General features: G+C 50.1%; 1 protein-coding gene across 1 annotated transcript in view; it reads left to right on the forward strand.

The window, feature by feature from the left end:
- LOC119969120 (cilia- and flagella-associated protein 44) overlaps window positions 1-25,282 on the forward strand; it is a 338,226-nt gene that overhangs the window by 192,776 nt on the left and 120,168 nt on the right. Inside the window, exons 21-22 of the mRNA XM_038802337.1 lie at window positions 13,725-13,915; window positions 14,839-15,019. Of these exons, the coding sequence (XP_038658265.1) occupies window positions 13,725-13,915; window positions 14,839-15,019 (372 nt within the window). The remainder of the gene's footprint in view (window positions 1-13,724; window positions 13,916-14,838; window positions 15,020-25,282) is intronic.

Consider the following 25,282-nt stretch of genomic DNA (forward strand, 5'->3'; position numbering starts at 1 on the left):
CTAGGAAGGAGCTCAAGAAAGGGCTTAGGAGAGCTAGGAGGGGGCATGAGAAGTCCTTGGCAGGTAGGATCAAGGAATACCCCAAGATTTTTTACACTTATGTGAGGAATAAAAGAATGACCAATGTGAAGTTAGGGCTGGTCAAGGACAGTAGTGGGAACGTGTGCATGGAGTCTGAAAATATAGACGAGGCCCCAGATGAATACTTTTCCTCAGTGTTCACAAAGGAGAGGGGCCATGTTGTTGAGGAGGATAGTGAGATTCAGGCTGGAGGAGGTAGGTATTCGGAAGGAAGATGTGTTAGAAATTTTGAGATGCCTGAGGATAGATAAGTCCCCTGGGCCTGTTGGGATTTATCCTAGGATTCTTTGGGAGACTAGGGATGCGATTGCAGAGCCTTTGGCTTTGATCTTTATGTCCTCACTGTCCACGGGGATAGTGCCAGAGGACTAGAGAGAGGCTAATGTTGTCCCCTTGTTCAAGAAAGGGAATAGGTATAACCCTGGGAATTATAGGCCGATTAGTCTCTGATCATCGGTAAATTATTGGAAAGGGTCCTGAGGGATAGGATTTCTGATCATTTGGAAAGATACAGCTTAATCCAAGATAGTCAGCACGGATTTGTGAGTGGTAAGTCTTGCCTCACAAGTTTAATTGTATACTTTGAGGAGGTAACTAAGTAAATACATGAAGGTAGAGCAGTTGATGTCGTACACATGGATTTTAGGGTTCCAGGTAAATTTCTCAAAATCAATTGCTCGAAAGCTAATTGCTCGAAGTCAATTGCTCGTAAAATCATTTCTCCAACTATCAATTGATCGAAAGATAGATTGCTCGAAAGCCGACATTCATTCTTTAAACGATCACTAATAAATATTTAAACGTTAATTACCAATTCTTTCAAAGCAATTCACTCTTTAAACGATAACTAATAAATAATTAACCGTTAAACACCACTGCTAAATACCATTAATTCTGGAAACCTCGAACCCTCAAGATGGATATAAGTTTCATAGCGAGCGAAAAAGGAAAGAAGAAATTGTGTTTGGATGGTCACCTATATATTAAGGACAAAGCGGTGAACAATAAGATGTATTGGAAATGTGAAATGTCCAAAAGAAGAAAACGGGCGCGTGTTATCACTATTGATGATAGTATCACGAAACAAAGTGGGAATCGCAACCATGCAGGAGACGCTGCTGGAATTGAAGCTACTAAAGCAATGGAGAAAGTGAAAGAACATGCGATGAATAGTCGAGATACACCGCAATATATTGTATCATGTGCCTCAATAGAGGTAAGTGGTGCTGCAGCTGTGAAGCTCCCTTCAGTAGAAAATATGAAAAGAACCATCCGCAATACACGCGCAAGAAAGAATGTTGGACATGCTTTGCCTAATAGTTACCTCGATCTTGATATCCCTGAAGCGTTTACAAAAACCAGCAAAGGAGATTTATTCCTTATTTATGACTCTGGTCCCACAAATGGTCAATTAATTTTTGCAACCCAAAAGAATTTCGATATCTTAGTACATTCGGAGCACTGGTATGCTGATGGAACTTTTAAAACTGTGCCCTCGATTTTTGCTCAATTGTATACAATACATGGTGTGAAATCAGGTAATGTTATACCCCTTGTATATGCACTGCTACCTAACAAGACTGAAGAAACGTATGGGAAGTTCCTGATGGCTTTAAAAGAAAAAATCCCTATATTCCAGCCATTGACAATAATGATTGATTTTGAAATGGCCATTGTTAAGGCCATAGAACAAGAATTTCCAATGTCTAAATGTCGTGGGTGTTTTTTTCATTTTTGTCAAACCCTTTATAGAAAAATTCAAGGAAGTGGCCTAAAGCTTATATACGACACCAATGCCGAATTTGCTTTTAAAGCTCGTCTCTTATCTGCATTGGCATTTATACCGATACCCAATGTTGTGGCAACATTTAAATCTTTAACTGGAAATGAGATTTTTCCAGATGAACTTCAAGGAGTAATGGATTACTTTGAAGATACGTGGATTGGTCGGCCGTATAGACACAACCGTAGACGTACTCCTATATTTAAACATGAAATGTGGAACTGTTTCGATTACGTCAAAGAAGGATTGCCGAAAACGAACAATTCTATTGAGGGATGGCATAACAGTTTCCAACATCAACTAAGTGCTTGTCATCCATCGATTTGGAAGTTTATAGATGGCTTAAAGCAAGAGCAAAGTTTACACGAGTTGCAAATCGAACAATTTGTGGGAGGTGTGAGTACAGCTGGGAGCAGAAAAAAATACCGTGATGCGTGACTGCGCACAACGATTACAGGATATTGTATCAAAATATAACGAAACGGGAAATGTAGAAGAATATTTAAGAAGTGTTGCACACAATATTGCATACTAATGGAGTAGCCAACATATATTGGCAATCCTGAATTTTAACTTTATTTTTTTCTTACTAAAATCTTTTAAACTTTTTATAAATTGTAAAGACTAATAAAATTATGAATTGTAATTGTTGGTATTATTTATTGAGCCAATTAATTGTTTTTATTTCTTACAAAAATTAGTTGCTTTTTTATGTAATGAACCTTGTTCATCTTGGGCATTCCTTTTTTGAAGTACTGCTTTTCGAGCAATCTATCATTCGATCAATTGGTAGTTCGAGAAATGATTTTACGAGCAATTGACTTCGAGCAATTAGCTTTCGAGCAATTGATTTCGAGAAATTTACCGGATACCGGATTTTAGTAAGGCGTTTCATAAGATGTCCCATGGTTGGCTGATGCAGAAAGTAAGGAGGCATGGCAGAGAGGGAAATTTGGCCGATTGGATCAGTAACTGGCTATCACATAGAAGACAGAGGGTGGTGGCAGATGGTAAATTTTCATCCTGGAGCCCCGTCACCAGCTGTGCACCACAGGGATCAGTGCTGGGTCCTCTGCTATTTGTGATTTTTGTCAATGACTTGGATGATGGAGTTGAAAGTTGGGTTAGTAAATTTGCTGATGACACCAAGATTGGTGGAGTAGTGGATAATGTGGAGGCCTGTTGTAGGCTACAAAGAGATATTGATAGGATGCAGAGCTGGGCTGAAAAGTGGCAGAATGAGTTTAATCCTGATAAGTATGAGGTGATTCATTTTGATAGGACAAATTTGTATGTGGATTACCTGGTTAACGGAAGGATTCTGAAGAATGTGAAGGAGCAGAGAGATCTCGTAGTTCATGGCCTTAGATCTCTGAAAGTTGCCACCCAGTGGATAGAGCCGTGAAGAAAGCCTATAGTGTGTTACCATTTATTAACAGGGGGATTGGGTTTAAGAGCCGTGAGGTTATGCTGCAACTTACAAGACCTTGGTTAGACTACATTTGGAGTATTGTGAGCAGTTCTGGTCACCTCATTATAGGAAGGATATAGACATAGAGAAATACAGCACAGAACAGGCCCTTCGGCCCACGATGTTGTGCCGAACTTTTGTCCTAGGTTAATCATAGATCATAGAATTTTGGACACTAAGGGCAATTTATCATGGCCAATCCACCCAACCTGCACATCTTTGGACCATGGGAGGAAACCGGAGCACCCAGAGGAAACCCACGCACACACAGGGAGGATGTGCAGACTCCACACAGTGACCCAAGCCGAAATCGAACCTGGAACCCTGGAGCTGTGAAGCAATTGTGCTATCCGCAATGCTACCGTGCTGCCCTTAAGAACAATTTAATCTACACTCCATTATTCTACCATAATCCATGTACCTATCCAATAGCCGCTTGAAGGTCCCTAATGTTTCCGACTCAACTACTTCCACAGGCAGTGCATTCCATGCCCCCACTACTCTCTGGGTAAAGAACCTACCTCTGACATCCCCCCTATATCTTCCACCATTTACCTTAAATTTATGTCTTCTTGTAATGGTTTGTTCCACCCGGGGGAAAAGTCTCTGACTGTCTACTCTATCTATTCCCCTGATCATCTTATAAACATCTATCAAGTCGCCCCTCATCCTTCTCCGTTCTAATGAGAAAAGCCCTAGCACCCTCAACCTTTCCTCGTAAGACCTGCTCTCCATTCCAGGCAACATCCTGGTAAATCTCCTTTGCACCTTTTCCAAAGCTTCCACATCCTTCCTAAAATGAGGTGACCAGAACTGCACACAGTACTCCAAATGTGGCCTTACCAAGGTTTTGTACAGCTGCATCATCACCTCACGGCTCTTAAATTCAATCCCTCTGCTAATGAACGCTAGCACACCATAGGCCTTCTTCACAGCTCTATCCACTTGAGTGGATGTGGAAGCATTAGAAAGGGTGCAAAGGAGATTTACCAGGCTGCTGCCTGGATTGGTGGGTGGGTCTTATGAGGAAAGGTTGAGGGAGCTAGGGCTTTTCTATTGGAGCGAAGGAGAATGAGAGGTGACTTAACTGAGGTGTATAAGATGATGAGAGGGATAGATAGAGTGGACGTTCGGCGACTTTATCCTCGGGTGGATGTAGCTGTTACAAGGGGGCATAACTATAAGGTCCATCGTGGAAGATATAGGAGGGATGTCAGAGGTAGGTTCTTTACTCAGAGAGCGGTTGAGGCTTGGAACGCACTCCCAGCTATGGTTGTGGAGTCAGACACTTTACAAACTTTGAAGTGGTTATTGGATAGGCATATGGAGTGCACTAGAATGATTGGGAGTAGGTTAATTTGATCTTAGTTTCAGACTAGTTTGGCACAACATCGTGGGCCAAAGAGCCTGTACTGTGCTGTACAGTTCTATATTCTATAAGTAGATAGATAGATAGATAGATAGTTAGATAGTCAGATGGATAGATGAATTGATTTATATTTGAACTGTTAAGAGTCAACCACATCGCTGCGTGGGTCTGGAGTCACCTGAAGGTCAGACTAGTTAAGGATGTCAGATTTCCTTCCTTGAAGGACATTCATGAACCAGATGGATTTTCCGACAATCGGGAATGGTTTCATGGTCATTATTAGACTTTTAGGGCAGCACGCTGGCACAGTTTTAGCACTGCAGTCTCATGGCGCCGAGGTCCCAGGTTTGATCCCGGCTCTGGGTCACTGTCCGTGTGGAGTTTGTACATTCTCCTCGTGTTTGCATGGAATTTGCCCCCACAACTAAATGGGAACTATGCCCCATAGCGAGCGTTAGCAGTGCTAGGAAACACAACACCATCTGTCATGACTTCGGAAAGCTACGGCACCTCAGCGGGGAAGCCGCACTTAGTCCTGTTTCCTTTCGTCAAAACTCCTCAGTGCAGGGACAGATTGAGATGCCATTTTTAAATGGTGTCTCGATCTCTTGGTCCCCTGACGCAACCCCCGAACCTTCCCAAGCCCCAACTCACTGTATAGAATTCTCCAGACCCCTACACGTGTGCGGGGCACTCCCAACCCGATCCTCGCCATGCAAAAGAAATGCCAGCTTGGCACCTTGGCAGTGCCAGGCTGTTGCCCTGGCTGGCACTGCCAGGGTGCCACATTGGCACTGCCAGGGTTTCCAGCAGTGCCAGCATACCACCCTACCAAAAGGACATGCACCCGGGGCCTCCAATCCCCTGGGAGACTCCCACAAGTGTCTTTCCGCCTGGTCCCCATTTGTGGAGATCAGTACTTAACGGCGCTTGTCCGAGGTCTCCAAGGCAAAGGGGATAGATCCCAATTCATTGGTTACCCCAGGGAATTGCATATTGGAGTGAGACTAGCTCACAATGGGCAGGCTTCACATTGCAACGTCTCGCGAGATCTCGTTAGATCTTGCGAGGCGTGGCAGGCTGGGTAGATCCTGGGAATGGGTCTCCTGGCATTTACCGGCCACGTTGTGCCACGCTGCGCTGCTTTTTGGGAGTGGCCAATAGATCATGCCATTGTGTGTGTGAGACACTTAGGTTTTGCCTTTTCCTCTTTCCACCAATTTCCTGAAAAGCACAGTAACGATGTAATCCGCCGAGGGGACTGTTTGACTCTGCAGAGACCCCTTCAAATTTTAAAGTCTTACAAAAAGAAAAGCCTTGAATACAACAGCTTTAGAATGGTTAAAGTGGCTAGCAGCTAAAACAGTGTTGTTGTATGACCTCACCTTCCTGATCTCCTCTCACCCTGAACGAATATGCAACCTCTGCTCTGTCACCTGTACACTGAATGGCAAGGAAATTTTACAGCACATGTTTCCCTGTGGCTTCCCCTCTTCAGCAGACTAATCACGGTCACAGCGGAAAAACACTGTGACCACCCTTGCCCGCGCTCTTGGCTTACTTGTCAGATGGCCTCAACACAGCCCCAAAAGTCAGAGTTCTTAAGGATAACAATATGACAAAAACATGACAAAGGATGTCAGGTGCATTTAGAAGTTAGATATTTAATAAAACAGTTAAATACATCATTATTAAAATGCCAAGATGTCTTGGGCATGGGAGGGAAATGATGGAGACCCTCAGAAAGTCGGTTGATGACGCCTTGGTACCAAAACATGAGGCTGTAGAAAAGAAGTCGGAGACAGTGCGGCAGAATGGCGAAGTGTTGTAAGGGTGGAGAATCTACTTTTGTGGCACAGCGATCAGTTGGCCTCGTTAGCTGCTGAGCTTCGTAGGGTGGAAGAACGTAATAAGAGCCTGAGAGCGAAGGGCAACGATCTGGCAAATAGGTCAAGGTGCCCGTACCTTTGAATCCTGGGGCTGCTTGAGGGGGTGAAGAGTCTGAGGGCCACTGAATACCTCGAGTCGATGTTCAGGAAGTTGCGGAGGGAGGAGGATCAGGGTCCCTTAATCGAGCTTGATCGGGCCCACCAGTTGTTTCGGGTGAAACCACAGGTGAATGAACCACCATGAGAGGTTTTAGCGTGTTTTCACAGCTATCGGTTGAAGGAGAGGGCCCTAAAGTGGCCGAAGGAGAATCGGGAGGGACTAGGAAGGCAGTAGTATCCACATCTATCAAGACATTGCAGCAGAATTGGCAAGGATGTGGGCAGCCTTTAACAGGGCAAAATTGCCACTCAACAAGAATGGTGTGCGGTTTGATATGGAGTACCCGGGAGGCTAAGGGTTTCGCACAAGGCTAAAGATAATTTTTTTGATATGGTGGAGGAAGCATGATGGAGGCATTTATCAAAGCTTTAGGACTTGGACTGGACAGAAGGGGCTGGAAAGAAATTGGTTGGTGGTTGGGAGGGGTCTGCATATGACTTTGTAGTAGCAACTCTCCCCCTCTCTTTGCTTTTGTTATTTTTTGTATTAAGCGGTTAGGGTTAGGGTTAGTGTTTTGATAGGGGAATGTGTAGGGGTGTTGGGCTGTTTTGGATGGTGGAAGGCGAGCGTGGGTTGTTTTGGTTTCGGTTAGAAGTATGGCTTTTGTCTTGGATGGTTTATTTGAATATGGTACGCTCTGGTGGAGGGGGCTACCTTGCTAGCTGTGTGATATTGAACAGGAGCAAAATGAAGGAAGGGGCAGTGGCTTGCGGGACCTGTTTAGGCAGGTACCCTTCAGCCTGGAAGGTGTGAATGTGGGGAGAGGAGAGAGGTAGCTGTTCGAGAGAAAGTGGTTGGGGGATTTCTGGGAGGGGGGATAGAGTGCGGACGGTGACTGTGGGTAGGACGTTGTCCCATTTGTGGGGTGGAGCAGGCGGCTATCTTGGGTGGGCTCTGGTTTCAGGAATATGGTGGACAGTGCGGCTGAGACCTCGAGGTAGAAATCGTTGATTTGAAATGAGGGGGTGAGAGAACCCAATTTGATTGGTTATGTGGAATGTGCAGGGCTTGAGGAGCCCAGTGAAACATGCGAGAATTTTCTCATTTAAAAAGTGCGAGCGCATGTGGAGCTTTTGCAGGAGACCCACCTGTGGGTAAGGGACCATGTTATGCTCTGTAAGAGTTGGGTTAGCCAGGTGATCCACTCGGCCTTTGATAGCAGGGCCCGGGGGGGTGGGGTGGGGGGAGTGGCAATACTTATTAATTAAAGAGGCTGGTTCCAGATAATAAGGTGGGAGTGGACCAGGGCGGCAGGTACGTCATAGTTACAGGGATATTGAAGGGTAAGTCAATAGTTTGAGTGAGTGTGTATGTCCCAAATTGTGATTCTCTGGCCACATTGTGCTCTCGCTTGAGTGCAACATGGCCAGAGAATACCGGGGAAGGCCGCCTCAGTCTCCACGCCTCCCGTGATTCTCCAAAGTTTCACAAGGCATCGGAATCAGAACCCCATCCCAAATGAGCAGGACCGAATGACGCTCATGGAAGTAGGTCATAAACATACTTAAGACCAACCTGCATGAGATCTACCAGCCTCCTTCGATTCTTCACCCTCTCCTGCATGTGTATTTAGATATTTACAGGTGCGTGACTGTGGTAGTCACCACTGTTGTATATATCACATATGAGATGTAATACGGTAAGGTTCTTGTACTACAGGTACGGGGATAGACCATGCCTGTTGGCTCTGCCCAGTAGGCGGAGTATAAATGTGTGTGCTCACCGAGCTGTAGCCATTTCGGCAGCAGCTGCAGGAGGCTACACACTATGCTTAATAAAGCCTCGATTACACTCTACTCTCGTCTCTTCATAATTGATAGTGCATCAATTTATTAAGCAGAGATTTTACAACGATGGACCTCCTCATCAAGCCGGATCGCCTGCAGCTGCACCCTCAAGCAGACAATGCAAAGTCGGCCTTCGCCCATTGGCTAGCTTGCCTTGAAGCCCACATCGGATCTGCAACAGAACCACCCTCAGAGGCACAGAAGCTCCAGATTCTGTATACGTGGCTGAGCTCTGATATCTTTCTCCTCATCCGGGACGCACCTACCTACGCTGAGGCCATAGTGCTACTGACAGAGAACTACATCCAGCAGAGCAACAAACTCTACGCCAGGCACCTCCTATCCACGCGGCATCAACTCCCCAGTGAGTCTGTGAAAGATTTCTGGCGTGCCCTGCATGCCCTGGCGAGGGACTGCAATTGCCAGGCCGTTTCGGCTGTTGAACATTCCGAATTCCTATTTAGAGACATTTTCGTTACGGGAATAGGGTCGGCGAATATCCGCCAGCGCCTCTTAGAAGGGGCTACCCTCGACCTTGCGGCGATCTAGAAACTTCCGATCTTACTAACGGTCGCCTCCCGTAATGTACAAGCATACGCCCTCGACCGCACGGCGTCCCCCTCCTGAACATCGTGGACCCCACCAGCGAACACCCCATCATGGACCCCACCAGTGACCGCTCCCAGCCAACCCCAAGCCTGCGCTGCGCGGCAGCCAGCCAACCCTGGGGTACCGAGGGTTAGTGCTACCTCTGCGGGCAGACAAAGCACCCCCGGCAGCGCTGCCCGGCGCAGAGCGCGCTCTGCAAGGCCTGCGGGAAGAAAGGACATTTCGCTGCTGTGTGCCAGGCCTGCTCGATCGCCGCTGTAACCAGACCCATTGTTCCTGCATTCCCACGTGCGACCTGTGGGTGCCGCCATTATCGCCCCCGCAACCCACGTGCGATCCGTGGACACCGCCATCTTCCTCACCTCAGACCACGTGCGGTCCGTGGGCGCCGCCATCTTGCTTGCCTCAGTACACTTGCGGCCCATGGGCGCCGCCATCTTCCTCCCATCAGGCTCGTGCAGCCCGTGGGCGCCGCCAGCTTTAACGTCGCCCGCCACGTGCGCCCCGTGGGCGCTTCCATCTTCCCCGCCTCAGGACTCCCGCTCTTCGGGCACCTCATCGGGCTGCTCATCGCCTGCAACTGCCGCCGACCAGCCAGGGGCCTTCCAACACCAGCTACAGCTCGCCTCCATCACGATCGACCAGTCCCGGCCTCACAACCTCGCAACCGCGTCAATGATGGTAAAGGTCGATGGGCATAAGACATCCTGCCTTTTTGACTCTGGGAGCACAGAGAGCTTCATCCACCCGGATACGGTAAGTAGCTGCTCCCTCACGGTACACCCCATTAACCAGAGAATCTCCCTGGCCTCCGGATCCCACTCCGTGACAATCCGGAGGTACTGCACCGCCACCTACACCATCCAGGGCGTAGAGTTCAGCACCTTCCGGCTCTACGTCCTCCCCAACCTCTGCGCTGCCTTACTACTCGGCGTGGACTTCCAGTGCAACCTCCAAAGTTTTATCTTGAAATGCGGCGGGCCCCTACCATCCCTCACTGTATGCAGTCTCAAAACCCTTAAGGTCGACCCGCCTTCTCTGTTTGCAAACCTCATCCCGGATTGCAAACCCGTCACCACCAGGAGCAGACGGTACAGTGCCTTCATCAGATCTGAGGTCCAGCGGCTGCTATGGGAAGCTATTATCGAGGCTAGCAACAGCCCCTGGAGAGCCCAAGTGGTAGTTGTGAATACTGGGGAGAAAAACAGGATGGTCGTTGACTACAGTCAAACCATCAATCGGTACAAGCAGCTTGACGCGTATCCCCTCCCACGCATATCTGTTATTGTCAATCAGATTGCACAGTACCGGGTCTTTTCGACAGTGGACCTGAAATCTGCCTCCCACCAGCTCCCCATTCGCAAGGTGGACCGCCCGTACACCGCGTTTGAAGCGGACGGCCGCCTTTACCTTAGGATTCCCTTTGGCGTCACTAATGGGATCTCGGTCTTCCAAAGGGAGATTGACCGAATGGTTGACTGGTGCGGACTGCGGGCAACCTTCCTGTACCTGGATAATGTCACCGTCTACGGCCAAGACGCTAACCTTTCCAAATTCCTCCACACCGCCAAACTCCTCAACCTGACATATAAAAAGGAGAAGTGCATGTTCAGCACCAACCGCTTATCCATCCTCGGCTATGTGGTGCAAAATGGATTTCTAGAGCTCGACCCCGATCGCATGCACCCCCTCATGGAACTTCCACTGCCCCAAGGCCCTCAAACGATGCCTGGGGTTCTTCTCATACTTCTCCCAGTGGGTCACGAACTATGCGGACAAGGCCCACCCACTCATTCACTCCACCGTTTTCCCACTGACGGCCGATGCTCACCAAGCCTTCAACCGTATCAAGGCCGACATCGCCAAGGCCGCGATGCACGCGGTCGACGAGATGCTCCCCTTCCAAGTCAAGATGGATGCATCAGACGTCGCTCTGGCCGCCACCCTCAACCAGCAGGCAGACCCGTTGCATTCTTTTCACGCACTCTCCATGCCTCCGAAATTCGGCACTCCTCCGTCGAGAAGGAGGCCCAACCCATCGTAGAAGCTGTACGGCATTGGAGGCATTACCTGGCCGGCAGGAGATTCACTCTCCTCACTGACCAACGGTCGGTTGCCTTCATGTTCAATAACACACAACGGGGCAAGATCAAAAATGATAAAATCTTAAGGTGGAGGATCGAGCTCTCCACGTACAATTATGAGATTTTATATCGCCCCGATAAGCTCAACAAGCCCCCGGATGCCCAATCCAGAGGTATATGTGCCAGCGCACAAGTGGACATACTCCGGACCCTACACAACGCTCTCTGTCACCCAGAGGTCACCCGGTTCTTTCCTTTCATAAAGGCCCGCAATCTGCCCTACTCCATTGAGGAGGTCAGGGCTATCACCAGAGACTGCCAGGTCTGCGCGAGTGCAAACCACATTTCTACTGGCCAGACCACACGCATCGAGTGAAGGCCTTCCATCCCTTTGAACGCGTCAGCGTGGATTTCAAAGGACCCCTCCCGTCCACTGACCTAAACAAGTACTTCCTTAACGTGGTCGGCGAATATTCCAGATTCACCTTCGCCGTCCCATGCCCAGATATGACGTCTGCCACCGTCATCAAAGCACTCAACACCATCTTCGCTGTCTTCAGTTTCCGCGCCTACATCCATAGCGACCGGGGATCCTCATTTATGAGCGATGAGCTGCACCAGTACCTGCTCAGCAAAGGCATTGCCTCGAGTTGGACGACCAGCTGCAACCCCCGGGGAAACAGGCAGGTGGAGCAGGAGAATGGGACGGTCTGGAAGGCAGTCCAGCTGGCCCTACTGTCCAAGAATCTCTCTGTCTCCCGCTGCCAGGAGGTCCTCCCCGACACCCTTCACTCCATTTGATCGCTACTTTGCACTGCCATTAATGCAACGCCCCATGAACGTCTCCTTGCCTTCCCCAGGACGTTTACCTCCAGGGTTTCACTCCCAAAGTGGCTGGCAGCTCCAGGACCCATTCTCCTCTGCAAGCACGTGCGGCTCCACAATGCGGGCCCGTTGGTCGAGAGTGTACAGCTACTCCATGCAAACCCGCAGTACGCCTACATGGCGTACCCCGACGGCTGACAAGACACAGTCTCCCTCAGGGACCTGGCACCAGCTGGGCCCCCCCTCCCCTTCTGCCCCGGCGCCACCCGTCCTCCCCCAGCGCACCTCACCACAGCCCCTGCTCCAGGACAATCCGTCCTCCCCTTGGTCCCACACGGGGATGAAGATGAGGTTGACACGCTCCTGGATTCACCGGCGACCGAGCCGACGCCTGCATCGCCACTGGGACTGCAGCACTCACAACGCGAGCACCCGGTCGGCTGAATTTGTGAACTTTCCCCAAAATTTTAACCTTAAAATGCATGTAAATAGTTTTCCACCACCCCCGCTGGACTCTTTTTAACAGGGGGTGAATGTGGTAATCACCACTGTTGTATATATCACATATGAGATGTAATACGGTAAGGCTCCTGTACTACAGGTACGGGGGTAGATCCCAGCCTGCTGGCTCTGCCCAGTAGGCGGAGTATAAATGTGTGGGCTCACCGAGCTGCAGCCATTTCAGCAGCAGCTGCAGGAGGCTACACATCTCTGCTTAATAAAGCCTCGATTGCACTCTACTCTCGTAATTGATCGTGCATCAGTGACTTCGCGAAGAATGTCTTTCCGATGTTCCTGGTGGTGCCCCCTTCCTGATTGTTGAAGCGAATTTTGTCACTGGCAGGGATGAAGGAAGTGATTACCTCAAGGATTTATGGAAGGCTTAGAGCGGATGGGGCAATACCCTTGGAGGGGTTTAAGGCCAAGTGGGAGGAGGAGGAGTTGGGGTCCGAGCTGGAGGAGGGAGCGTGGTGTGAGATTCTGCGCAGGGTGAACGCAATGTTGTCATGTACAAGGTTAGGGCTGATGCAGTTAAAGATAGTGCATAGGGCCATTTGACCAAATTCGGGATGAGTGGACTATTAGCGGGGGTGGGGAATGAGTGTGAGCATGCCGGAGGGGCCCGGCTAACCAGCTACACATGTTCTGGTCATGTCCTAAGCTCATGGGGTCCTGAGTTTCCTTTGGCACCATGTCGGCGATCCTATAAATTGAACTGAAGCCTTGTTCCCTCGGGGCCATATTCGGGGTATTGGATCTGCCGGAGCTGCAGACTGGGGTGGGGGCTGATATGCTGACCTTCGCCTCGCTGATTGCTTGAAGGAAGGTGCTGATGGCTGCAGGTCAGTTTCTCCACCCAACTCCTCGGTATGGCTGGGGGACCTTATTGAATTTTTGCATCTCGGGACAATTAAGTACACCGTGAGGGGCATAATTGAAGGGTTCTGTGGAAGATGGCAACCGGTTACAATGTCTTTATATTTAGCTGGTCACCGTCAGTTTTTAGAGGGGAAGGCTTGGTGGGATGTCTCTTTGACTTTTTGGAGGGGGTAGAGGCTTTGGAGGGGAGTTTTTTATTATCTGTTATTGTTTTTGTTGTGTAGAAAATTGAAAAAGTTAAATAAAAATATGTATTTTTAAAAGTCAGCTGTTGATATATCCACAGGTTTCGAAATGCAGTGGAGTTTGACTCCATTGTTGTGCGTTGCTTTGAAAGTGATCATAAAGTATCAACATATCGGGTAACATCTTTGTCTGAAAAGTATCACAAGTTGAGGATTGACATGTTGAGGAGGAGCCTGATTCAGACTGACCCAAGAAGCATAGATACCCTTTATAAGGAAAACAGATCGCCAGGTAAAGTCCTTCCCAGGAATGCTCAGTGACCCATCCTTTTGATACCATGCCCTTAGTCAATATTATACTCCTCACAGCAATTTGCTAATCATTTTTATTTGCAATGCTTCATGTATTTGGGGCCTCACGGTAGCATGGTGGTTAGCATCAATGCTTCACAGCTCCAGGGTCCCAGGTTCGATTCCCGGCTGGGTCACTGTCTGTGTGGAGTCTGCACGTCCTCCCCGTGTGTGCGTGGGTTTCCTCCGGGTGCTCCGGTTTCCTCCCACAGTCCAAAGATGTGCGGGTTAGGTGGATTGGCCATGCAAAATTGCCCGTAGTGTAAGGTTAATGGTGGGATTGTTGGGTTACGGGTATATGGGTTACGTGGGTTTAAGTAGGGTGATCATTGCTCGGCACAACATCGAGGGCCGAAGGGCCTGTTCTGTGCTGTACTGTTCTATGTTCTATGTTCTATTTGCATACAAACTAATCAAATCTGTTTTTCTTTTCAACTTGCTTCCTCCCTTAATATGTTAGCTTCATTTATGCTTCTTTGTTTTCCCCTTCCTCTTCTTTCAACTTGCTCTCCCTACAGGACTAATTACCCTCCCAGTAAGAACTTTTGTGTAAGTCCAGCCCATCTATCCTTTGCAGACTACTTCTGTCTCAGAATTGGCTCCAGTGGTGTGGCGCAGTTGTCTACTTTTTCCACTTTGCAGTTACTGCAACACTAAACAGTTTTGGTTTTCATGGATCTGTTTCTGGAGTGACCCTCTTGCAAGGAAGCAAAGCTTGCAATGTCATCCCATAATTTTTCCTCTTGAGGGTCCAAGGCTCTGTGAGCTGCTCTTGATGATTCCCCACGTTTCATATTGAGGCTTCAACCACAGCTTCTAGTGAGAGAAAACGTATCCGGTAAATTACTGCTCTACTTTCCTTAGGCTTAGATAAGGGTGTGGCTGCAGAACAGGACTTAGATGTTGACCTGTTGAAAGGTTCTCAACACCCACAAGCAAAAATGAACGTTGGAGTGCGACAAACTGACAGACTGCAAAATTTGATGAATAAAGCAGACAAGGCAAAGAACAAAATTGACCAGAGGAAAAAAGAATGGAAAGATCTGTGAGTGATTGTTTTAAATGCCTCTTTTAACTATTTAAATGCTTTTCCTTTTGCAGTGAAAGAATGAAGGAAAGTAAGACTGAAAATCTTACCTGGCGTATTAAACTGCATGCATTCTATTCAAATCTCTGATTCCATCGCTCCATCATTGATCAACTACCTACATCCTAACCTCCAGAACTCCCTCCTTGAACCTTACTATCTCTCAACCTTATTCCCCTCCTTTAACATGCTCCTTAAAATCTAACTTTAACCAAAACTTTGGTTAACTATTCTAGTTTGCCCTTAGATGGCTCATGTTAAATTTTATTTGATAATGTGCCTGTGAAGTTTCTTGGAATGTATTAATACATTATTGCTGAGGTATAAATGGAAATAAAAGCTAAATACTGCGGACACCGGAGATCTGAGAGAAAGACAAAATATTGTGGAAGAATTCAGCAATTCTGGCAACATTTGTGGAGAGAAAAAACAGAGTTAATGGCTGGAATTTTCCCTCTGTTTCCACCGGCAATGAAGCCCACCATAATGGTGGTGGTGGTGGGGTGGGGCCACATAAAACATGAAACCTGCGGTGGGACCAGAAGATTCCACCGCAGGCCAGTGGTGGACAACCTCCACGCAGCGGGATGTTTTGAGTCCAATATGAATGTTCAGACTTTTTTTTCAATAATTTTTTAACATTTATCCAATTACTGGGCAACTTAGCATGGCCAAGGTCACGTCTTTGAGTTGTGGTTGTGAGAACCACACAGGCATGGGGAAAATGTGCAAGCTCCACAAAGACCATGACCCGGAGCCGGAATCGAACCCAGGTCCTCGGCACCGTGAGGCAGCACCGTGCCGCCCTTACTGTTCAGACTTGAAATGTTATATGCGATTCTCTGGCCTCATTGTGCTCGAGTGAGAGCGCAATGAGGCCAGTGAATAGGGCAGAGGCCAGAAACGTGAACCGCGTCAGGTGCCAGTTTGCGATGCAACTGGCCCGGTTCCATTGGCCAAATTAGGATTCCGACATAGTGTGGCGAGAAGCCAATTATTGCCACTTAAGCCCTATTTCCATACAATTAACAGGAGTCACCCCATTTGCAATACGTGGCCAGCAAGTGGTCATGCTGGCGCCGATTAGTTCTCCTTTTTAAAAACGTGAACCTGGTGAAAGGGCTTCTGCAGGAAGCTGAGGAGGTGAGTAGCCATCTTTAGTGGTCTAGCTGCCCCAGTGCTCGACGGGGGGAGGTGTGGCATGGATTTGGATTTGATTTTATTGTCATGTCTACCGAGGTACAGTGAAAAAATTGTTCTGCGTATAGTCCAGACAGCTTGTTCCATACAAGAAAAACATAAGACATATGATAGATACACAATATAAATACATAGACAGAGACATCAGGGGAAGCATACGGAGTGTAGTGCTACTCAGTAGAGAAGATGCGTAGAGAGGACATTTCAGTCCATAAGGGGATCATTCAGGAGAAAGAAAGAAAGAAAAAAAATTACAGCACAGGAACAGGCCCTTCGGCCCTCCCAGCCTGCGCCAATCCACATCCTTTATCTAAACCTGTCTCCTATTTTCCAAGGTCTACTTCCCTCTGTTCCCGCCCGTTCATATATCTGTCTAGATGCTTCTTAAATGATGCTATCGTGCCCACCTCTACCACCTCCGCTGGTAAAGCGTTCCAGGCACCCACCACCCTCTGCGTAAAAAACTTTCCACGCACATCTCCCTTAAACTTTCCCCCTGTCACCTTGAAATCGTGACCCTTTGTAATTGACACCCCCACTCTTGGGAAAAGCTTATTGCTATCCACCCTGTCCATACCTCTCATAATTTTGCAGACCTCAATCAGGTCCCCCCTCAACCTCCGTCTTTCCAACGAAAACAATCCTAATCTACTCAACCTTTCTTCATAGCTAGCACCCTCCATACCAGGCAACATCCAGGTGAACCTCCTCTGCACCCTCTCCAAAGCATCCACATCCTTCTGGTAATGTGGCGACCAGAACTGCACGCAGTATTCCAAATGTGGCCAAACCAAAGTCCTATACAACTGTAACATGACCTGCCAACTCTTGTACTCAATACCCCGTCCGATGAAGGCAAGCATGCTGTATGCCTTCTTTTTTTTTAATAAACAATTTTATTGAGGTAGTTTTTGGCTTCATAAACAGTTACAGACATCATCAGAAAGAAAGCAAAAAAGGCAAAAATGTGTAAACATCCATGTACTTTCAATACTTCAATCGTAACATATTGCACCAGCCCGCTCCTCTCCCACCAGTACTACCCGCCATATTTTCCCTCCTACTCTACTCTATCCCCCCCCCAACCCCCTGCTGACGCTCACTCTCCCGCAAAGAAGTCAATAAATGGTTGCCACCTCCGGGCGAACCCCTGCACAGATCCCCTCAAGGCGAACTTAATTTTCTCCATACCCAGGAAACTCGACATGTCCGCAAGCCACCACTCAGTCTTCGGGGGCTTTGAGTCCCTCCACTCCAATAGTATTCATCGCCAGGCTATCAGGGAAGCAAAGGCCAAAACATCGGCCTCTTTCTCCCCCTGGACCCCCGGGTCCTCCGAAACCCCAAAAATTGCCACCCCTGGACTCATCACCACCCTTGTTTTTAGCACCCGGGACATGACCCCCGCAAATCCCTCCCAGTACCCCCTCAGCTTAGGGCATGCCCAAAACATGTGCACGTGGTACGCTGGTCCTCCCGCGCACCTAGCGCATTTGTCCTCTATCCCGAAAAATTTGCTCATCCGAGCCACCGTCATATGGGCCCGGTGAACGACCTTAAATTGAATCAGCCCGAGCCTAGCACATGTCGCGGTCGAATTTACCCTACTCAGGGCCTCTGCCCACAGCCCCTCCTCCATTTCCCCGCCTAGCTCCTCCTCCCATTTAAGTTTCAGTTCCTCTGTCTGGGACCCTTACTCCCTCATGAGCACCTTATATATACCCGAGACTCTACCCTCCCCTTCTTCCCTCCTAGAGACTAGTCTGTCGAGGATCCCCATTGGCGAGAGGCGTGGGAAAGATGGGACCTGTCTACGAACAAAGTCCCGCAACTGTAGGTATCTAAAATCATTTCCCCTTACCAACCCAAATTTCTCCTCCAAGCTCCTCAAACTCCCAAAGCTCCCTTCCAGGAACATATCACCCACCCTTCCCGCCCCCGCCCACCGCCATACTCGGAACCCCCCATCCATACTGCTGGGGGCAAACCGATGGTTGTCGCAGATTGGCGCCCAGACAGACGCCCCCATCTCCCCCACATGCCTCCTCCACTGGCCCCATATCCGCAGGGTCGCCACCACTACCGGGCTGGTGGTGTACTTGGCCGGCGGCAGCGGTAGAGGAGCCGTGACCAGGTCTGCCAAGCTGGAGCCCCTGCACGAAGCCGCCTCCACCCGCTCCCAAATAGACCCCGTACCCACCATCCACTTCCTCATCATAGCGATGTTGGCCGCCCAGTAATAATTGATCAGACTTGGCAAAGCCAGCCCTCCCTCGCTGCGGTTCCTCTCCAACATCGCCTTCTTCACCCGCGGGGATTTTCCCGCCCAGACAAAGCTCATGATCAGCCCGTTAACTCTTTTGAAGAAGGACTGTGGGATAAAGATCGGGAGGCACTGAAAAATAAACAAAAATCGAGGGAGGTTTGTCATCTTTACAGTCTGCACCCTCCCTGCCAGCGACAGCGGGAGTGCATCCCTTCATTTGCTCCACCACCCTGGCCAAATTTAACTTATGCAGCTGCCCCGGTCTCGTGCCACCTGGATTCCCAAATACCGGAAATTTTCCTCAACCAGCCTAAACGGTAGCCCTCTCAATTTGTTCTCCTGGCCCCTTGCCTGGACCACAAACATTTCACCCTTGACCGTATTTAATTTGTATCCTGAGAACTGGCCGAACGTCCTCAGCATTCCCAGTATAGTTCCCATCCCGGCCACTGGGTCCGACACATACAGGAGCAGGTCGTCTGCATAAAGAGAAACCCTATGTTCAACCCCGCCCCTCACCATCCCCTTCCAACCCTCTGCGGCTCTCAGCGCAATCGCCAGCGGCTCTATGGCCAGCGCAAACAGCAGCGGGGAGAGCAAGCAGCCCTGTCTGGTCCCTCGGTACAACCTAAAATACTCCGACACTTCTCTGTTGGTCCTGACGCTGGCCCTCGGGGCCTGATATAATAGTTTGATCCAATCCACCAATCCCTCCCCGAACCCAAACCGTCCGAGCACCTCCCATAGATAGTCCCACTCCACCCGGTCAAAGGCCTTCTCGGCGTCCATTGCCACCACTACCTCCACGTCCCTACTCATTGGGGGCATCATTATCACATTAAGTAATCTTCTCAGGTTGGCCGCCAGCTGCCTACCTTTCACAAACCCCGTTTGATCCTCCCTAATCACCTCCGGTACACAGTCCTCCATTCTACCCGCCAGTACCTTTGCCAGGAGCTTGGCGTCTACATTAATCAGGGAGATTGGCCTGTAGGACCCGCACGCCTCCGAGTCTTTACCCCGCTTCAATATCAGTGATATGGTGGCTTGTGACATTGTCGGCGGCAGGGTCCCTCTGTCCCTTGCCTCATTAAAAACCCTCGCCAAGACCGGATCCACCAGCTCAGAGAACTTCCTATAAAACTCTACTGGGTATCCATCCGGCCCCGGGGACTTCCCCGACTGCATGTCCTTAAGGCCCCCCAATACCTCCTCTACTTTAATCGGGGCCCCCAGCTCTTTCACTCGCCCCCCACCTACTGTTGGGAATGTTAACCCGTCCAGAAACCTTTTCATCCCCTCCGGTTCTTCCGGCGGCTCCGAAGTATACAGCTTACGATAGAAGTCCCGGAATACCTTCTTCAATTCTGCTGGATCCTCCACTTTGCGCCCCCCCTCCGTCTCTCACTCTACCTATTTCCCTGGCCGCCTCCCTCTTCCTGAGTTGCTGCGCTAACAGTCTGCTAGCCTTTTCCCCATGCTCGTACACCACTCCCCTCGCCTTCCTAAGCTGTTCCACGGCCCTGCTCGTGGATAGAGCCCCCAGTTCCGCCTGTAGTCTCTGCCTCTCCCTGAGTAAAACCTCCCCCGGGGACTCCGCGTGCTCTTCATCTATCCGACCCATTTCCCTGACCAATCTATCCATCTCTGCCCGGTCTGCCTTGGCTCTGTGGGCCCCAATTGAAATCAGCTCCCCCCGCACTACTGCCTTTAGCGCCTCTCACAGGGTCACCGCTGAGACCTCCCCAGTGTCATTCACCTGCAGGTAATTTTGCATGCATCTCCGAAGCCTCTCGCAGATCCCCTCCTCCGACAGCAGTCCCACATCTAGCCTCCATTGCGGGCGTTGATAGCTCGCTCCACCGAACTGCAGGTCCACCCAATGCGGGGCATGGTCTGAAATGGTAATTGCTGAGTATTCCGTGTTCTTTACCTCCCCCATACAGTCCCTGCTTAGTACAAAGAAATATATCCTGGAATATACTTTATGGACGTGCGAGTAAAACGAGTAGCCCCTTCCTGTTGGCTGTCTATCTCTCCAGGGGTCCACTGCCCCCATTTGCTCCATAAACCCTTTCAGCTCCCTTGCCATTGCTGAGAGTCTACCTGTTCTGGGACACGACCGATCCAAAGTCGGGTCAAGGACCATGTTAAAGTCCCTTCCCATTATTAGCCTGCAAGAATCCAGGTCTGGGATCTTCCCCAGCACTCTTTTAATGAAGTCCACGTCATCCCAGTTCGGGGCATATATATTCACCAGCACCACTCGTCTCCCCTCCAGTCTGCCCCGTACCATCAGGTATCTGCCCCCCCTGTCTGCGGATATGCCCTCTGCCTCAAATTGCACGCGCTTGTTGATCATGATTGCCACCCCTCTGGACTTTGAGTCCAAGTCCGAGTGGAAGACCTGGCTAATCCAGTCCTTCCTTAGCCTGGTCTGGTCAGACACTTTCAGATGTGTCTCCTGCAACATAATTACGTCCGCCCTCAGGGCCCGCAAGTGCGCGAACATCCGCGCCCTCTTAACCAGCCCATTCAGTCCCTTGACGTTCCAGGTGATCAGCCTGGTCAGGGGGCACATCCCACCCCCCCCACCACGCCGGTCAGCCATAGCCTTTCTCGGGCCGGCCCCTGGCAAGTGTGACGCGCCATTCCTGGCCCACCCTTTGGCTGCCACCACCCTCGACCTCCTTTCCAGTGCCTATTTCAAGTCCCTCCCCCGTCAGCAGAACAACCCCCCCCCCCCCCTAACCCCATCCCCCGATACCCCCACCCCTGCCATCTACTGGCTGTAACTTCCCCCCCCACCTGACTCCCTTGACTAGCCAATCTGCTAGCCCGGTGACTCAACACTCCGGCGCCTTCTTGTCTCATTCCCATTGTTTCCCCGTCCTCCTCCCCACTCCCCGGCGCCCCATCCCCCCTCCCACCCACTGGGGCAAGCCGGCTCCGGTGTCTTCTGCGAGCTGCACAAAAAGTACAAACCAGCCCAAACAGGAAAAAAAAACCCAGAAAAGAGGAAAAGCACAAAAATAAATCCAAAAAACAAAAACCCCCCATAAGAAACAAGAGAGACCACAAAAAAAAACAAAAAAAAGGGGAAAGGGGGGGGGGGGTTAACCCCCCAAACCAATGTCCATGAACAAAGGAAAGAATCCCAAATGTTCCGCTTGGCCCCTTTGGCCCAGCCAACCGTTGAGCAGCAGTCCAGGCACATTCGGCGTTCCGACCCACAGTAATCCTCGGGCCCTAATTCGCGCCCTTGGGGCCTCCTTTTGGGACCAGCCCCAGGTCCCTCACAAAATCCATCGCTTCTTCAGGCTCGGAGAAGTAGTGGTGTTGACCCTGGTGCGTGACCCACAGACGAGCTGGGAACAGCAGACCAAACTTCACGTGCTTCTTGAACAGCACCTCCTTGACATTCTTAAAGGCTGCTCGCCGCCGAGCCACCTCCTGGCTTGGGTCCTGATAAATGCGGAGAACACTGTCGTTCCACGTGCTGCTCCTGGCGCTCTTTGCCCACTGCAGCACCCGCTCCTTGTCCACAAACCTGTGGAACCTAATCACCATCGGGCGGGGGGGGGGGGGGGGGGTCCGCCCGGCCGCCCCTGCCTTGCCTGCACTCTGTGTGCCCCCTCCAGCTCCGGCGGTCACGGAAAGGCTTCGGCCCCCATCAGCTGCTTCAGCAGGTCTGCTACAAACGCTGCAGCATCAGCTCCCTCAGCCCCCTCCGGGAGGCCGACCATCCTCAGATTGTTTCTGCGGACTCTATTCTCCAGCTCCTCCACTCTGTCCAGCAGTCTTCTCTGTCGCTCTTTCAGACCGTCAACTTCTAGCGCTGCAACCGTCTGCGCATCCGCCTGCTCCTCCACCGCCTCTCCCAGCTCCTTAACTTTAACATCCTGCGCGTCCAGCCTCTGGTTCAGCTGATCCACCGCTTTCTGGATTGGGTCCAAGCTGTCCCGCTTCAGCGCTTCGAAGCTGGACTTCATTACCTGAAGCATGTTATCCAGCGCCTGCTGGATTGCTGAGTCCAGGGTCCGTGTGTCCGCCATCTTAGGTCCCAGGTAAGTTTCTTCAGGTCCTTGTCTCTGTCCCTTTTTTTAAAAAATAATTTTTATTGGAATTTTTTACAGAAAATATAACAAAAAGTATAGCAAAAAGCAGTAATATGCAACTAACAGCCCCATAACACCCACAATTCCCCCCATACCGTAACATCACATGTATCACATTCCCCCACCCCCCCCCCCCCCAAACAAGAGAACTTGACCATAAATTAAAATTAGATAAATCAAATTTAAATAAAATAAGCTAACATAATCAACGTCCCCCCCCCCCCCACCCACCCCGGGTTGCTGCTGCTACTGTCCCAGTACCCTATCGTTGAGCCAGAAAGTCGAGGAAAGGTTGCCACCGTTTAAAGAACCCTTGCACCGATCCTCTCAGGGCGAATTTAACCTTCTCAAGCTTAATGAAGCCCGCCGTGTCATTGATCCAGGTCTCCACGCTTGGGGGCCTCGCGTCCTTCCACTGTAGCAAAATCCTTCGCCGGGCTACTAGGGACGCAAAGGCCAGCACACCGGCCTCTTTCGCCTCCTGCACTCCCGGCTCTACCCCAACCCCAAAGATCGCGAGTCCCCATCCTGGCTTGACCCTGGATCCCACCACCCTTGACACCGTCCTCGCCACCCCCTTCCAGAACTCCTCCAATGCCGGGCATGCCCAGAACATATGGGCATGGTTCGCTGGACTCCCCGAGCACCTGGCACACCTATCTTCACCCCCAAAGAACCTACTCATCCTCGTCCCAGTCATGTGGGCCCTATGCAGCACCTTGAATTGGATGAGGCTAAGCCGCGCACACGAGGAGGAAGAATTTACCCTCTCCAGGGCATCAGCCCATGTCCCGTCTTCGATCTGTTCCCCCAGTTCCCCCTCCCACTTCGTTTTCAGCTCCTCTACTGACGCCTCTTCCTTCTCCTGCATAAGCTTGTAGATATCGGATATCTTCCCCTCCCCGACCCAGACCCCCGAGAGCACCCTGTCACTCACCCCCTTCGCGGGGAGCGCAGGGAATCCCTCCACCTGCCGTCTAGCAAATGCCTTTACCTGCAGATATCTAAACATGTTTCCCGGCGGGAGCCCAAATTTCTCCTCCAACTCCCCCAGGCCCAAATTTCTCCTCCAACTCCCCCAGGCGTCTCTGTCCCTTTTTCTCCTTCTTCTTCTGCCTTCTGGACTCTCGCTGTTCCATGTGCCGCAGCCCGCTCCTCAGCGCCTTCGTTGCCACTTTCCTTCGCCCAGCTCCTTAAATTTTACCTTCTGGGCCTCTGAAGTGGGTCCAAGTTGTCCTGCTTCAGCAACTCCAAAACTTATTTTCTTCTCCTGGAGGAAGGAAGTTCCGTGGGTCCGCCATCTTACATTCCAGGTCCGTTTCCTCTGCTCCTTGCCTCCGTCTCTCTCTCTTCCCCTACCTGCTGGCCTCCCACGTTTCCATCGCTGTCAGCCCGCTCTCCAGCCCTTTCGCGGCAGCCTTTTTGCCGCCCCCGAGGTCCCGCTATCGCGGGGAATCAGCTCCAAAGCCCCGCCGGAGTGAGAGCCCGCCGAATGTGCGGCTCACTCAGGCATCGCCGCCACCGGAAGTCGCTGTATGCGTTCTTGACCACTCTATCAACCTGCGTTGCCACCTTCAGGGTACAATGGACCTGAACTCCCAGATCTCTCTGTACATCAATATTCCCCAAGACCCTTCCATTGACCATATAGTCCGCTCTTGAATTTGATCTTCCAAAATGCATCACCTCGCATTTGCCTGGATTGAACTCCATCTGCCATTTCTCTGCCCAACTCTCCAATCTATCTATATTTTGTTGTATTCTCTGACAGTCCTCCTCGCTATCTGCAACTCCACCAATCTTAGTATCATCTGCAAACTTGCTAATCACACCACCTATACCTTCCTCCAGGTCATTTATGTAGATCACAAACAGCAGTGGTCCGAGCACGGATCCCTGTCGAACACCACTAGTCACCTTTCTCCATTTTGAGACACTCCCTTCCACCTCAACTCTCTGTGTCCTGTTGCCCAGCCAGTTCTTTATCAATCTAGCTAGTACACCCTGAACCCCATACAACTTCACTTTTTCCATCAACCTGCCATGGGAAACCTTATCAAACGCCTTACTAAAGTCCATGTATATGACATCTACAGCCCTTCCCTCATCAATGAACTTTGTCAGTTCCTCAAAGAATTCTATTAGGTTTGTAAGACATGACCTTCCCTGCACAAAACCATGCTGCCCATCACTGATAAGTCTATTTTCTTCCAGATGTGAATAGATCCTATCCCTCAGTATCTTGTCCAACAGTTTGCCTACCACTGACGTCAAGCTCACAGGTCTATAATTCCCTGGATTATCCCTGCTACCCTTCTTAAACAAAGGGACAACATTAGCAATTCTCCAGTCCTCCGGGACCTCACCCGTGCTCAAAGATGCTGCAAAGATGTCTGTTAAGGCCCCAGCTATTTCAACGCTCGCTTCCCTCAGTAACCTGGGATAGATCCCATCCGATCCTGGGGACTTGTCCACCTTAATGTCTTTTAGAATACCCAAAACTTCCCCCTTCTGTATGACAACTTGACCTAGAGTATTTAAACATCCGTCCATAGCCTCAACATCCGTCTTGTCCCTCTCCTTTGCGAATTCCGATGCAAAGTACTCATTAAGAATCTCACCCATTTCCTCTGACTC

Source organism: Scyliorhinus canicula, chromosome 7, assembly GCF_902713615.1.
Source record: "Scyliorhinus canicula chromosome 7, sScyCan1.1, whole genome shotgun sequence".
NCBI lineage: Eukaryota > Metazoa > Chordata > Chondrichthyes > Carcharhiniformes > Scyliorhinidae > Scyliorhinus > Scyliorhinus canicula.